The 16,075-nt window shown below is 48.9% G+C and overlaps 1 protein-coding gene across 1 annotated transcript; it reads left to right on the forward strand.

The window, feature by feature from the left end:
• Window positions 1-4,746: 4,746 nt before the first annotated feature.
• On the forward strand, window positions 4,747-14,870 carry LOC122364042 (adapter molecule Crk-like; the record flags this gene model as incomplete). The annotated part of the gene is made up of 6 exons (XM_043334065.1): window positions 4,747-4,836; window positions 6,537-6,640; window positions 10,831-10,888; window positions 11,291-11,468; window positions 11,935-12,084; window positions 14,709-14,870. Coding segments are annotated over exons 3-6 (525 nt in total), but the record flags the coding sequence as incomplete, so codon positions are not given.
• Between the last annotated feature and the right edge of the window lie 1,205 nt (window positions 14,871-16,075).

Here is a 16,075-nt window from a genome sequence, read left to right on the forward strand (position 1 = left end):
CTCTGACGTCATTTCCGGCCGACATATGGTAGCTACGAAGTTCAAATTTGGCACAAGGTGTCAAATTGATGCAGCCGAAGGTCCTGAAAGTTTGGCGTCGATACGTCAAGCGGTTTGGAAGTTATTGCAGAAAAACGGGAGGGGGGCTATAAATAGCCCCCCCAGTGGGGCGCGGGTTAATGACTCACGGGGTAGTTGGCTAACCGTGGTAATGTATGTGCCCATCCATAGACCTCTGTATACAGAGGTCTATGGCCCATCATAACCAAAAACTCGTATTGTACTCACACATACTTGCATTGACGCATCAACAAGGCGAGGCGGCCGCTGGTGTGCGTCGTACCGTTTATGTAGATTACGAGATAATTGGTCGCGCGTGGATACACATGGTCGAATAGTCACACCATCGGCACAGCCTGTGACCGGTGGCCAATTAGATTCATGGGAAGTACACTTATTTAGAATAAAGTAATTATTGTTTAGACCGTGGAAGTGGCAGTGGTCCATCTCCAATATCCATGCTTTGTTCATCATTTCGCTGTATAGGTATATTATAAAATGCTGCTGCTTATTGGCTCGCCATGCAGTCCAAGCTTGGCCATTAGATTACGAACAGCAACATTGCTAATTTGTTGTATCCAGTAAAGGGTAATTGCTCTGTAATCACGTCTTAATTAACCCACCACTCCATCTCCTGATTAAGTTCGTGACATCCTCTACCCGTTCTTTGACCATTCAGGGCAGCCGTACGGTCAAGAACAATGGGGCGCCGTGAGTCAGATGGTCGCGGACACCGGCTGTCTGAGCACGCCGCCAGTTGCTCCCGTTTGGAGCGGCACAGTTGAGCAGGGATGAATGATGGCACGCCGGCGTCAGGTGTTGACTGGACGCCGGATAACGGCCACACTGAACGGACCGAGTGGATTGAGATGAATTGTGCACGTGGATGCGGAGCGGAACAGTGACTAGAGCACTTCTACTGAGAACGTGGACTGTGGAGCATGGTGGATAGGACGGAGCGGAGATCGCGGTCCGTGTAAAATAAACGGGCAAATGGCCGGTACCGGGAACCGGGGCATCAGGCTCACAGGTTGGCACCAAATGTGGCTGTTTCAAACAGGCAGCTACTTCACTTGCAGCGAATATCATACTGGCATTTTGGACTGGAGAACAACACTCGCCATTAGGTATAGCCTTTGATATCCATCGATGACGGTTACCTACCTGCCGGTCGCGAACTTGTGAATTATGGATGCAAGGTTTCGGGCTTCGCCTTGATCGTGATCAAGTGGATATCATCCAGGATTATGACATTTTATTTTTTGCTTTATTTACTGAACAACTAATTCATCGCAACTTTGTATGCAAACCTTAATTGGTGCATTATGATGTCGGTATTCAGTGCATGACTAGTACTGATTTTCCTTCATAGATGTCGCTAGGAGAAAACGCCTGAAAGTATGCTATCCCGCATGGCTTGGAATTAAAATGCAGCTAAAGAAATTAAGACGCATTTTACATCCTTCAGAAGACAAGTAAATCCAAAATAAAACTTAGATAAGCACGACTGTTGCTTTTCAATTTATCATATGGAAATTCAATACTAAAACGGCGAGTTTTATGCAGAATGGTAGGTACAGAAGCTGTGAATACCCTTCTCGTCATTCACTTGTCTGTGTTTTAGAAATAAGAAATGGGCCCAAAGGTGGCGCATAAGGTTCATAAGCGCAATGGGAGAAAAACTGGCGGTGTGTTGTGTGGGGCAAGGCCGTATAAGTTAGGTAAGATCGTCCGGGCTCGCTAATGTTACAAATCTGCAGCACTACGGTGACGTCACCGGAGCATACGCTCCCTGGCTCCATCCGGACCCTGATTCGGCGGCTGGAATCGCTACTAATCGAAAAATTACTTGTGAAATAGCGCTTTTAAATGACTTTAAAAAAGGGGAAAATATGATTGCAAAATAATCATGAGAACCCCTTGTCCTGACTGGGATTGTATGACCCCGCCACCTAGCGGACAACGTTGTAATTAGGGTTGAGTTGGCGATCGCCAGGTGGCTTGTCAGTAAGCTGTCAGCCGCAGACAGGAGAGGGGCCGTCAGGCGCTTAATATTATGTAAACGCCAGATCATGCTCAGGAAAATGCGACACGCTTCAGAACGGTCATTTATCTCGAAAAAGATGCGGTGCCCTGTGGTGATATGGCCCACATGACTCGGGACCCGTAGGCCGTACCTACACGGCCTACGGGTCCCCGAGTCGTCAGGGGCCTTATAAGGGCCCTGTGGTCACCGGCAGGTCCCAAGGCCCCTACGGACGCGATACATACTTCGAAAATCGCTAGACAAAGGACTCGGGGGCGCAGCCAAGGGGGGAGGGGCACACTGGGCTTTAGCCCCTCCCAAATCTAGCAGGCGCCCTCTGGAAATACACCATCCAGGGCGCCCTGGATGGCGCCTTCCACGATCATTCTGTGCGCCGATGGCGCCTTTTCAGTGTCCAGCACTCAAGTCGTCCTCGACGGTAAGCCATTGCGGCGTCATCATGCGGTGCTGGCGCCCAGATTTACAATTTTATATCTCTTTGTGGGTGAAGATACACCCACAATCCTGAAATGCCGGATATCCACTCCCAATATCCTGACCATCTAGCGCCCTCGGCTCACCTTCAGCGCCCTTCTGTCTGCTCGGCGCCCTTCTGATCTGTCGGCGCCCTTCTCGCCCTTCAGCGCTCTTCTGGCCTGTCGGCACCCTCTTCACATTCGGCGCCCTCCGGGCAGACCAGTTAGCGCCCTCATGGACATTATCACACAGCATCCTCCTGATCTGTCTCGCCCTCCACACTTGTCAGCGCCCTCCTGACCTGGCAGCGCCCTCCTGACCTGGCAGCGCCTATCGTATTATAGCGCCCTCCTCACCGTACAGTGCCCTACTGACCTGTCGCCATCCTCCTCACTGCATAGCGGCCTCCTAGCCATACAAAGCCCTCCATACCGGCGCCCTCTACGTTCAGCGCCCTCCTGACAAGTCGGTGCCCTTTTCACCGTAGACGGCCCTCCTGATCTATCGGCGCCCTCCTGACCGTACATCGCCTTCCTCACCTTGTCCGTGCCCTCCTCTTTATACAGTGTCCTCCTGACCTGTCAGCGCCCTCTTCACTCGTATTGTGCCCTTTTCATCGTACAGCATCCTCCTCACCATGGGCGCCCTCCTGACCTGTTGGCGCTCTCCCCACCATACAGCGCCCTGCTGCCTTGTCGGCGCCCTCTTCACGGACAGCGTTCTCCAGATCTGTCGCAGCCCTTATCACCGTACAGCGCCCTCCTGACCTGTCGGCGCCCTCCTCACAACACATCGCCGTTCTGACCGGTTAGCGTTCTCCTCACCATGCGGACAATGCAACACTTTGCAATTAGGAAAGCGTGAAGTAGCCTATGCTTAACCCTCGCCGGCACAGGCCATTTTGCGTCATTCGACGGCACAAGGGGGGGGGGGGGGGGATTGGTACGACCCCCCCTCGCGATTGGCCCCTGATTGAGCTAGAGCTTCGCGGAAAAAACGAGCGTGTTGCCCGTCACGAGAGGAAGCCGATGATATCCAATTTTAAGATCCTAGGTCATCGGGTGACATTCCAGGTCAGGTCAATGACCCGAAAATCGGGAAATTCGGGACCTGTTAGAAAGTCGTAAAGTGTGGCTGCTATGGAGTTCTCCGGGGTGCTGATCGCGAATATCGTGTTAGTTTTGATCAGAGATGATGGCTTTAAGCATTCAGACCAGGTCGGGTCAGGTCAGGTCAGGTCAACCATAGGGGTCGTGACGGGTATTCGTAATACGTGTCAACCGCCTCTGACAGCTTCGTAACATGTTACGAAGGCACCAAAACTACTTCGTAAATGTTCAACTGGTTGCTAGATTCGAAATCAGCTCCAAAAACTAGCCTAGAAACATGTACAACTCGAAAAAGTGAACCGAGGTTACCAAAGGCCAATGACCTGACCTGACCTTCAGGTGACCTTGACATCCACCCTAATGCATGGGAGCAACAACAAATCACATGTTTGAACGTTTGAAACCACGAAAAGCTTGCAAACGCGCGCCTAATGCGAGCCGACATACGCCGAATCGCGATTCCGGCCAAACATGGTCTCGGAAGTAGGTCACAGGTCAAAGGTCGTTTGGGTCAGGGTCATGAAATTTTCAGGGTAGGTGTACAATTGATCAATGCGAGGGTACTGAAAGTTTCGTCGCGATCGGCCGCTTTTTACGCGAGTTATTCGCGAAAAACCTTAGGGGGGTTGCATCACCTGTGCACCCCCTGTGCCGGCGAGGGTTAAAGTGATTTTAGGCGCAAATTAGTAATGAAGCAATTTCCGGAAAATAAAAGGATGACAACGTTTCCAGCGTTTCCGGAACGTTTCCGGAAAGGAACTTGTTTACAACCGTGACCCTCAAAATCGTATTCAAAGCCAAACTTGCGGGGAAGGCCAGCTGACAAGTGTACGCACCGGTGACGTCACGGGTAATGTTAAACAGTCGGGCGCCCGGCACATAGGAAAGCTCGGGATGACAGCCCCCTGGTGTGGGGCTGAGAGTGCGGATAGCGTTCTTTCTTTTGTTTGGTGGGTAAAACCATTTTAATTATGTTAAATAGCTCCTAGCATCCATTAATAATATCAATTTACTTAGCGATTTGCACATATATTTGTATGGTTGGCTTACACGTGATTCGTAAAGCGAGAGCTCTTGATAGAAGTGCCTCATTGACTTGGCCGACTTCAACTTGGCCTTGACGGCCTTGACCAAGCTGACCAAGCCTTTACAGTTGTTGCACTGGTTAGTGGGATGATGTTACCGTTTTTTAATGTTCGCTCGAATGTTTGAATGGACAGACTAACTGAGCCTGAGACTATACTGAGTTTGGTGTTGCCTAGACGTTGTGGCGACATGATTATGACCTACCAGCTCAGTAGGCGGAACTATGGTCAAGCGTACCCATTTTCGGGAACGTATTTTCGTTCCCATTTTTGGGAACGATAAACCCAAATATGGGAACGCCATGTAGGCATTATTTAAAACAAGAAAAAGAACCGTTAAATGACGTCCAAAAAATATAAAACGATCGTGAACCGCCTGATATTTGTCTCAATATTGTTGGGAAAGAGTTTGATTTTGTAAGGCCCATCGTAGTTTCAAATCGTTCCCCTATTTCTAAAGCAGTCCATCATCCGGGCCGCGAGCCCAAATTTGGGAACGCTCTCGTACACTGGCGCTACAAGCGTTCCTTATTATGGGAACGGCGTACCCAAAATTGGGAACGATTTCACCGACGCCTTTCAGGGGCTCTTTTCATTAACAAGCATCACGCCCAACGCCGCAAATTATTGTTAACGCAACTATCATCAGATGACCTTTCCGGCAAGACCGACGCATGTTTCGCCGGGTCTTCCGCGCTCTTATTCCCGTCGATCTCGCAGCGGGCACGCCCCCCTCTGCAGGATTACGTAATTCACAACGCTCAGCGATGTTCAACAAGGTCTTCCATACCTATATCCACCGTCGGCGCCGAGGGTGGAGACATGTCAAGCACCTGTCTGTTTAACACCGATAGTTGACGAGCACAAGGAAGTATCCAAAAATGGGAACGCTGAATATGTTACACCCTCAAAACACCTAGTCCCAATGAAAATCTAGTTTTTTCCTTTCTTAATGAGTGTAAGTGGCAAAAGGCCTGGTAGGATGGGCACGAGGAATGATCAAAATCAGCATAAAAATTATAAATAAGCCACACAGAGAGACCTATATAAGAGAAATTCCCCCAAAACGATCATGCTTAGAAACACGGAGGACAAAAACCACGCTCATGACGCTCCTTATAAAACAACGCTAAACAGCTAGCATCCAAATAAAATATGTCTTTCCGGGCTGATAAAATACAGCTTAATAATTTTCGACCACTTAAACTGAGTTTACAACAGTAGTTCGGTAAAATCACTGACGTTCCACGCGGTCGTGCGCCCCGACACCAAAAGTCAACAATATTACCTCGGGACTGTCCGCGTGTTCGCTTGCATATGTCAGCATCTGGTGTCGCTAGTATGAAACTTCATAACCAGGCGAAAATTATTTTACTTGACCTCAAAATGTAAAAAATGCTTCATTTTCCTTAAAATTGCATGTTAAATGTAGTATAACCCATGTTTTCACCATTCCGTCATTTCAAAAAATCATTAAAAATATCATTCGACGGTCAATTTCCTTGTTCCACGGTCAGATTAAAGATAATTTTATATAGACTCAGTAGATACTTGAATTAGCGTGCACTTTTTTGAGACGTGATGCACTAATGAGTTTAAGTGGGTGAACGGCCGGAAAATTACCTTCCGTTCTCATAAATGGGAACGCCCGTTCCCATATTTGGGAACTCCGTTCCCAAAAATGGGAACGTTCCTATATTTGGGTACTCATGACCATAGTTCCACCTACTGAGCTTTTTCACGGCGGTGTCAACGTTGATCCTGGGTCTTTTTTTTTAGTTGGCTGATTCTACTACGAGAGGGCACTCCTGGAAGCTATTGAAGCTGAGAGCGTCTTCCCGATTGAGGCGAAACGCGTACAGCGTGCGGGTCGTCAATGACTGGAAAGTGGAATGGCCTCCCTGCTCACGTAGTCGAAGCGAGATCCTTGAATGAATTCAAGTCCAGGCTCGACCGCCACTGGACCCACTTCCTCTATACTCTTACCTGGTACTCTTACCTGGTGGGGCTCCTTCTGCTTCACAGCCGGTAGTAAGGACTGGAGCAGGAGGAACCCGGATAGGATCAGGACACGCCAGTCACAGTCTCCCCACAATGATGCCCTGTAGACATGGCCAGATGACTGGAAAGTGTGTGTCCTCGTGGCATATGCCATTGGAAAACAACACTTATCGGTATGTTTGCACAAATATCGCGAGTCAGATGTAGTCATACAATGTGTTACCTAGTGCCTGTGCGAGAAGTCGTTTGAAAGACGACAGATCTGAAGCGGCCACCACGGCCTCTGGCAAACTATTCCAGATAGCCACCCGACGATGCGAAAACGAGCGCTGCCGCACGTTCGAAACAGCACGTGCTACATGCAGCTTGAAGCAGTGACCACGAGTTCCACCTCGGGGAGGCTGATGGAAAATGTCCTCAGGGGTTATTGTGCTCTTCCCATGGAAAATCTTCTAGTACTGTATCAGATCGGCGCGAATTAGTCGGCCTTGCACAGAGAAAAGGTCAAGTTCCTTCAGCCTCTCCGCATAAGTCATGTCATGCATCCCTTCAATGTATTTTGTCCATCTGCGCTGTACCCTTTCTAGTTTATGCACATCCTCAGCATATTCGGTGTACCACAGACAAGACGCATACTCAAGCACAGGCCTTACATGCGTCCTGAGAAGGAACAACATGAATGCGGGTGATCGACAAACTGTAGCCTTTTTAAAATTGTGACACAGTCCACCGGCCTTATGCACTACAGTGGCTATATGTAGATGAAATTTTAACGAATCATCGACCAACACTCCTAGGTCACGCTGCGAGTGATGGATCGGAAGTGGTGTACCGTCTAACGTGTACAACGGCTGAGATTGGCTACAGAACTTCCGGGAAAATCTCAACACCGCACACTTCGCCTTGTTCATGCGCAAGCCCCAGGACAGAGAGGTCTTACACAGCACGTCAATATCTTGTTGCAGTGTCGGATCTGTCTGGGGATACAACGACACAGAGTTGCGCGCAACAGAAGCATACAATTTAAGGTCATCGGCAAACATCTTAAAAGTACAGGAAAGCTTTGAGCACACAAAATTAATATATATCAAAAACAACAGCGGACCTAACACGGAACCTTGTGGAACACCACTGCACACGTCTCTGCTGCTGCTTAAGTTACCACCAACACACACCTGCATGACTCTAATCCACTCCAACGACTGATGCAGTGATATTGCCTCGGAGCTCAATAAATCAGAGTCCCACAGGCCTAACGGCCTTAAAAATTCTCGTACATCGTAAGTGTGTTGCCTAGCCCTATTCCTGGCGGGGGGGGGGGGGCCTCAGGAGCCCCCCCCCCCTGAGGTTTTTTGGTTATATCTCCCAAACGCGTTGAGCTAGGAAGCTCAAATTTTCTGACTTTTCCTAAAAGGCTTCTACGCAACATGTCTGAAAATTTTGAGTTGATCTGACCTCAGGTCAGGTCACCAGAGGCGGTTTGGTGACGCTACCTCAGAAAAGTTTGCAATCACGCCAGAGCTAGAGTTTTTGACCGATCAATTTCTTCTCTTCAGGGTTTAGTTAGGGTACCAGTATGTGCAATTTGTATATCTCGGAATTTTGATATCGGTGACCTAAGGTCAGGTCAATTTCGCGACCTCCCCATTATAAGTCAATGGGGGAAAAATCAACTCCCTGTTTTTACCACTAAAACGGGTCGGAATGGCCCCATATACCATACATGACTTCATATACGATCAACCTTCACTACCTTGAGGTCTGTTTTGCTGTTGGGCAGCTGTGAGGTCATGTGACGTCATCAAAGGTCACCAAAGGTTTTTGGCCAATAACTCCGTACAGGAACAAGATACAGACGCGTGGATGGTCTCATTGTGTTCAGCTCGTCAAGACGCATCGAATGATATACATGATGACCTCGAGGTCACGTGACCTGAGGTCAACCTTTGACCTTGACCTTTCGAGGTCAACATATATATCATTCGATGCGGATTGACGAGAGGATCACGATGATGCCCTTAGTTTGTTCCTATCTTGACTAATTCGAAAGTTATTCGAGAAAAACTCTCTCCATATCTAGCGCCGCCATTTTGACTTTTTCGACCCCTGTGACGTCATCTTTGACCTGACCTGAAAATGACCTTAGTAAAAATTGTAGATCTTGGCCGTGCGTATCCGATGCCGTTTACCGCTTGTCGCTATCTTGCTTCGTTCTTGAGATCTCAGGGGGGGGGGCCGAATCGGCCCCCCCCCCCCCGCCAGTTTCTTGTCCCGGCGGAGCCCGCCAGGAATAGGGCTAGACCCGACCTTTACTATCCATTGATTCTTGCAATTCCACGTAAGGGGACTTGTGACGCTTTGGGTGTCGGGTGACGCCAGCTTTACCGGTACTGAATTAACCCTCGCACGACCAGGCCATTTCTCATAACACGAACGACCAGGGGGGGGGGGGTTGTTACGACCCCCCCCCCTTGCGTTTCGAAACGGTAGGTCGTAGAGCTTAGCGGAAAAAACCAACGGATTGCTCTCAACGAGATCTCGCGATTGGTGGTATATTTTTGGTCCTAGGTCAACATTTGACCTACTTTTGACCGGTCAAAGGTCAAATTTTCGGAAAAATAGACTTTTTTCAACTTTCGGCGGCGATTGCGGCAAAACGGTGAGAGATATCGACTTGAAACCTTCACTATCGTGTTCCTTGATCAATTCTCTATCGTTTGGTATGTATTTCGTTTCCCTAGCTCTAAAAATGGCGCGTTGGGAGCGCCGGAAGTCGGCAAGGTCACAGTCGGCGGCAGAAATTCGAAAAATCAAAATTTAAATTTTTGAAATCTGATTGCATTTTTGGATTTGGGAGGTCCATTTGCTCTCTATAGAAGCTAATATTGCTGCATATTCCCAGTGAGGTGACAAGAATTAGCAAAATAGTGGTTCGGGCGCTTTTCAAAAATAGTACCGGACGCTGTTCCTCTTGTGACGTCATAGCTCCGTGACCTGACCTGACCCGGTCAAATTTCTTATACCATATGATAGCCAATACTTGCCCCAACATGCATGGGAAGTTTCATCACGATCCATCAACCGATGTCCGTACCACCGGCAGGAAACCTCGGGCGTTGGCACTCAGTTTGTGAAAATCCGGCCGGAGGCTGTACCTCTTATGACGTCATAACTCCGTGACCTGACATGAACCGATCAATTTTTTTTCGGCAAAAGATGCGCAAAGGCTGCCCCAGAGGGTATTGAAAATTTCAGCCCGCTACGACAAGCCGTTTAGCGTGCACTTCGAAAAAACCTCAGGGGGGGGGGTTGTATCAACCCCCCCCTAGGCGTTCTAGGGGGTTCTAGTTCTAGGTGCCAAAGATTAATGTAGGTCCCCTTCAAAACTGGGTTGGTAATAGTTAAGCAATAAGCAGGCATCACACCTTTTTTTGCAACCAAGGAGAGGTGCTGTAGGTTAGGTTGTAGATTGTAGGTTTTAGGTGGTAGTTTTCTTAGGTTGTAGGTTGTAAGTTGTAGGTTGTAGGTAAGGTGAGGTCAGGTTTTGTTTGGTTTGGCTTGGTTTGATTAGAAGAAAACATCTGTGGGTATAATGTCTCTCCTTGGTTACAAAAAGAAAAAAAAACAAGTGTGATGCATGCTTTACAACTACCCAAAACTGGACACAGGCTGTCCCAACTCCCACTCAACTGACTTAAACTACCTGCATCTGCCCACACCAACCACAGAACATCCCCGTCAGGTGTCTCAACTATCAATTAACAACTATCAAGGGCCAGAATGATGAACTAGGGCTATTACTGCTCTGCCATGCAAAGGCCAGACTTGAAAAAATACATGTGTTGTGGTGGTGTGAAATCACTGCAAGTGATAACCAAACACCCTACCGATTAAGTTAGGGAGACCTTATCCACTAGTTGGGTAACAAAGCAGGTTTCTGCTTGACTGCTTTTACTTGTAAAAGTATAGCGTTGAATTATGAAAAATACGCACTATTTTTCCTAGTTCCCCACTTCGACCCACCCTTGAACCTTTTGTCTAGTGATTTCATAGCATTCTGTTTTCTTTTCAGATTGACTGAAGAATATTTTCAAAATGACAGCAACATTTGATCCTGATGACAAAGACAGGTAATAATTGTCACTTGGTCAGTTTGTTTCTTTCTATAGTTTCTTTCTATAGGGCACCTTAAATACCTATGTTTGGTCAATATGTAAGTGATACGACTTGCTTGTATTTAATGGCTCCTTTCAATAGTTATATAGTTGATTTGCAGATACTGATGCAAAAAGCTTATTCGTCTTTTCATCTTGTCATTAGTTCCATCTGATAACATATTTTTTATTGACATAGCCTACCCACATGTGCATGAAACATTACTATTCTATATCCTGCTCTGTTCTATGTATGAAAATGTGTTTTAACAACACCATAAAATGTATGAGCGGATATGAACCATCACTCCAGCGAACCAGCGAACATTCCATCACACATGCTTTTCACCTGCTCTCACCCATGTGTTTCCTTTTCAGCTGGTACTTTGGGCCGATGTCTCGGCAGGACGCCAATGACCTTCTGCTGGCGGAGAGCGAGGGGGGCGTGTTCCTCGTCAGAGACTCCACCAGCATCCAGGGGGACTACGTGCTCTGCGTCCGTGAGGACAGCAAGGTGTCGCACTACATCATCAACAAAATCGTCGAGGATGACCAGGTGAGCCAACGACAGTGATAAACTGTGAGCTCAGTCGAAGAGACAGGATGGTATGCACAGTGCTGTACAGTTGTATTATTAGTTTTTCATGCGCACCAGTTATGAGAGAAAGCTTTATTCATTTTTAACCCAGTCTCGTAAGCCCGCAGGCGCACATTGCCCGTGCTGCCCCCCCCCCCCCCCCGATATATCCATCCTTGCTAGCCGGCTGCCCGAGTGGACGTGGTAAGGTGACCTGTAGGCTGGCTGCTACAATAGGGCTCCAGGCGCCCTGCCAGAGTGGGTCACCAGTACCAAGCTTAGTAACACCTACATGACACACCACACGACCTGCCGTGTACTCCGACTGTAATTGTGTGTGACTTCTTTTTGGTTTTCTACTATGTCTATGATAACAGTCTCTTTTGCAGGCATATGACCTTCAATTTATGATTTATCTGACCGTTCTGACCTCTGTCCGTGGCAGGTGCGGTTCCGGATCGGTGACCAGATGTTCTCCGATCTGGCCAGCCTGCTGAACTTCTACAAGCTGCACTACCTGGATACGACCCCGCTGGTGCGCCCGGCGCCGCGCAGGGTCGAGAGAGTCGTCGCCAAGTACGACTTCGACGGACGGGTGAGTACCGAGTACCACGGAAAGGAGGGGTGGTGTGGTTTTGAATAGGATAGACCGGTACTGGAGTGGTATGGGGTTGCATGCATTAGGCGAACAGATTCTATCGGTCGTATTAGTTGGTACATTTTTATAGGATTCTTGCTGTGATAAAGAAGTAACTAGTAAGTAGTAACCGTGGGGTATGAATAGTAACCCGAAGCGGCAGATTTCGGTCCGTTGACGTCTTTCCGGCATTGGCTGCCCGGATGGTGCCAGCACGCCTTGGTTAGAATGCTGCCTCCTCTCGGCCCCAAGCACCCTCTGATACGCCATGGACTGAAGAGGAAGACAACCTTACGATACTGTATTCGATGCCGTTGCACTCTCTATTCTCACCACACGTCTAAATGTTTTGGATATCACGTGTGAGGGGAGCGACCTCCTCTCGATACTGTCATCTCGGCGCCGCCTGTCGCTGTCTCTCCACTATTCGCTGTGTAGACGCTGTGGACTTTCCGTGAAGGGTAATCGTCACAGCCGACTGTCACTCCGTGACTGCTCGCTGTGATGCGGTACAGTTCATATGCGCGGTTGCACCCAGCGAACTGCTCTCAGCTGAATCATTGATACCAACGCATACCATATTACCTGAGCGGCGATAAAGGTGGCATATATTTTCCGATAATTAGCTATTTTACTCAGATACTGTCCGGCGTGTCCGCACTGTTTAAACACTGTTAAAGGCTTGTTGAATACGCAGTAGAATGCTGCGAGCGCGTCAGTTCATCACTTTTCTCAATTGTTTGCAAGTAATCCTTTCCTAAGCGTAAAACGTAAATAAGTAATTAATTAAAGACGTATTTAAAATCTCTGTTATGGGCGCAAAATGACCTCGCAGTCGGCGCGTCCCTAAACCCCAACAAACAACAAACAAACAAACAACTAATAGTTAGCGAAACACACCATCATGTTCGAATGGTGTTCATATTTCGATTAACAACACCGAGAAGTTTTCTTTGCAAACACTGCAGATCAGAGGAACGTATCGATAGATGGTATCGAATATCGATGATACACGCTTATCAACCCTGCAGATAAAACGTTCGCTGGTGAAATACTTTAAATTGTTCGGGCTTTGAAAACATGATTGGGCATGAACGTTGAACATTGCCGTTTTGGTCGGGATATGTTTGATAGGAGAGGGGAAGATGACGGGTGTCCTTTTCACTCGTCGATGAGTCGCGACCAAGTCCTTCGCGCGTAAATTGCCTTTTAACAGCATTTCTGTTTTAGCCTTTCTCCTTATAATGCTGCAGGTGCATAACCAAACAATGATAGCTAGTATCATATTTAAGCATAATATTAGCAATATGAGGGAGACCCGCGTGGCAGGGAGCTCTGAAGGATGTCTATCTAGCCGGTGATCGCCCTTTCTACTCAGGCTGGCGCGTTCCTCGCTGCTGGGTCAGAGAACGGCTAACAGATGCCAATTTCGCCCGTCTAACTCGCGAATGGATGTGTTTTGCTGGGCGTAATCACAGCCAATGTATCACGAGGCCTCGCTGGCTGCGTGTGTCATTGCGTTACTCAACCGGAACTGACGGTTTTAGGCCACTAACGTTGGCTCTATTTTTGAATCACCACTCATCAGTACAAAGTGCAATACAGGTCAGCGCGTCTCGCATTACTGCAACGCTGCATCGTTGACCGGTACCGAACTTCCATTCACCCGAGTGCAGTTCCACACTCCTGCGAGTAAGGGTCGTCAGTCGGACATGGACTGCCGAACGCTGGCGGCGCTCCAAAGCGCACCGTTCCGCTCGGGTGACCCCAGCGGCCGAGCGCGCACGGTCACTGTGGCTCAGTATGGTCGCGTGTCGGCATGTGCCCGCGCCGGGGCCCGTCCAGTAGCGGCCGGGAGGTGGGGACGGCTGGCGCTGGACTGGTGCCAGATCGGACAGGTTCCGCCTGTGCCATACGGCTCAGAGCGGTCGGCAACGGGGCATGGCACGATTCCGCGGCGCTGAGCCCTGCATGGGGTGGGTCTGGGTATATGTAGCGTATTGGGCGGAATAAGTGCTGGCTTGGTTTGACGATGTCAACGATGGCGTTTATGTGAAACGTGTGAAGTAGATCGGGTAATGAGGCACACATCCCATCGTCTCTCGCCAGCACCGCCAATGTCTGCTGCACCGCCCACCGTCCGCCCACTGGTGTTTCCCGGAGCCTATTAACCTTGGAGTGGCGACTGGCAGGGCGGCCGTGCACTACTCTCAGCGACGCGCCGCGGCCTGTCAAACCGACCTTCCGTGCCCGAGAGCGGCAGACGCGCCGGCTCCAATGTGAACGGACGTCGCCAGTCCGGGTTAATGCGGGTTAAATGGGGGCCAATGGAGGGTTAACTGTGGGAGTGGAGTGAACCTGGAGGGTTTAATGTGAGATAGTATTGAGGACTGAATATATTGACTGAACCTTGCTAGCTGAAAACAGCGGAGCCTTTGTTGTGCTATTTCGTGGACCTATCGGATACTTTGAATGAGAATCGTTTGCCTATAATGCTTTTCTTAATATGTTTTCACGCCGCGTGCTTGCAAACTCCAAGGTCATTATAACGTGCTCCTGACGTTCCGCTTCCGCTGCGACAGGATGAGGAGGACCTGCCGTTCAAGAAGGGTGACGTGCTGACGGTGGTCTCCAAGGACGAGGAGCAGTGGTGGACGGCCCGAGACTCGCTCGGACAGACCGGCTCCATCCCAGTGCCCTACGTGCAAAAGGTGGGTACGCGACGCAGCGTGTCGGCGTTGGTCGTAGGTCTCCGTGCAATGGTGTGTTTTGCAATCTCTATTCAAATGTTTGCTTTCATGAGCTATGCTTTGAGCTCAATCTATTGCGTCAGTGACGGAGAAGGTCGTGTGCACCGGAAACTGGTGTCTGAGTTGTTATGTGCTCACTCATGGGTTATTTGGAGTCACTTCCGCAGCTTTGTGAGCTGTCGTTTTCTGCTTACCGTAATCAATTGATATAGTTCTTTTTGAGCTCCCATAAACTATCAAGAAGTCGGGGTCGGGGCAGTCCAACCGGAAGCTGTGCTTCATTATTTTACAGCATTCTCTCATGCTGCCACGGGCGTCACTTTCCGAAATTTATTTGCGAGTCTTTTATGAGTGATTCTATATAGAATGTCACATCAATTCTTACCCTGAAACGCCATAGGCTTACATTGAGATACCGAAGCAACTACTTGGTAGGGACCAGGCCTATGTAAAACGGTACCCATGCGTGCTGCTGAATTTCCGCCAGTTTTCGCGAAGTTTCCTGGCTAAGTGCGTACATCGCTATGTCCTGCGGGAAAAGCAACTCTATGACTTCAATCTCACTCGCTGCCCGATATAGTGTAGCCTGCAAAAGATTGCAACTACCGCTAAACAAATGTCAGTAGCCTACCGCTCTGCACACGGAGTTGAAATCAATCTGCACACATAACTGCAACTGCAGAATTTACCTCACAGAAATGTCAGTCGTGGGCGTCTTGTTTATTGATCGGAGTAGATAGGTGCTTTATCACGCAGCATTGGACGACAGGGAGATAGAGGAAGGTCTATCCTTCCGTTGGAGGCGTCAGGAGCAGGGACTGTTGTCGGTCGACAGGACCTGCAGAGTTGTGGAAGCAGTGAGGGAGTTTGGCACTAATGTGGTTGACTGAGAGGAAAAATAGCGCAGACTGAGCGGTAACTTCGTATCATAGCGTGCAGTAGTATTGTGACGAAGAAGCAGAGCCCGCTGTCAGACCCGGATACGCTGCTGGGCTGGTTATCAACAGAATAGGACGGGATGTGGCAGTGTGATAAATAGTGTCGTGACACTGCAGGGATGTAGATGGGGTGTACAGTCTTTGGCTGGGTGCCCTCTCAACCAGTCCTCTCTCTCTCTCTCTCTCTCTCTCTCTCTCTCTCTCTCCTCTCCTCTCTCTCTCTCTCTCTCTCTCTCCTCTCTCTCTCTCTCCTCTCCTCTC

The sequence above is a fragment of the Amphibalanus amphitrite genome, unplaced genomic scaffold (genome assembly GCF_019059575.1).
Source record: "Amphibalanus amphitrite isolate SeventyFive unplaced genomic scaffold, NRLGWU_Aamphi_draft 000653F_arrow, whole genome shotgun sequence".
Lineage (NCBI taxonomy): Eukaryota > Metazoa > Arthropoda > Thecostraca > Balanomorpha > Balanidae > Amphibalanus > Amphibalanus amphitrite.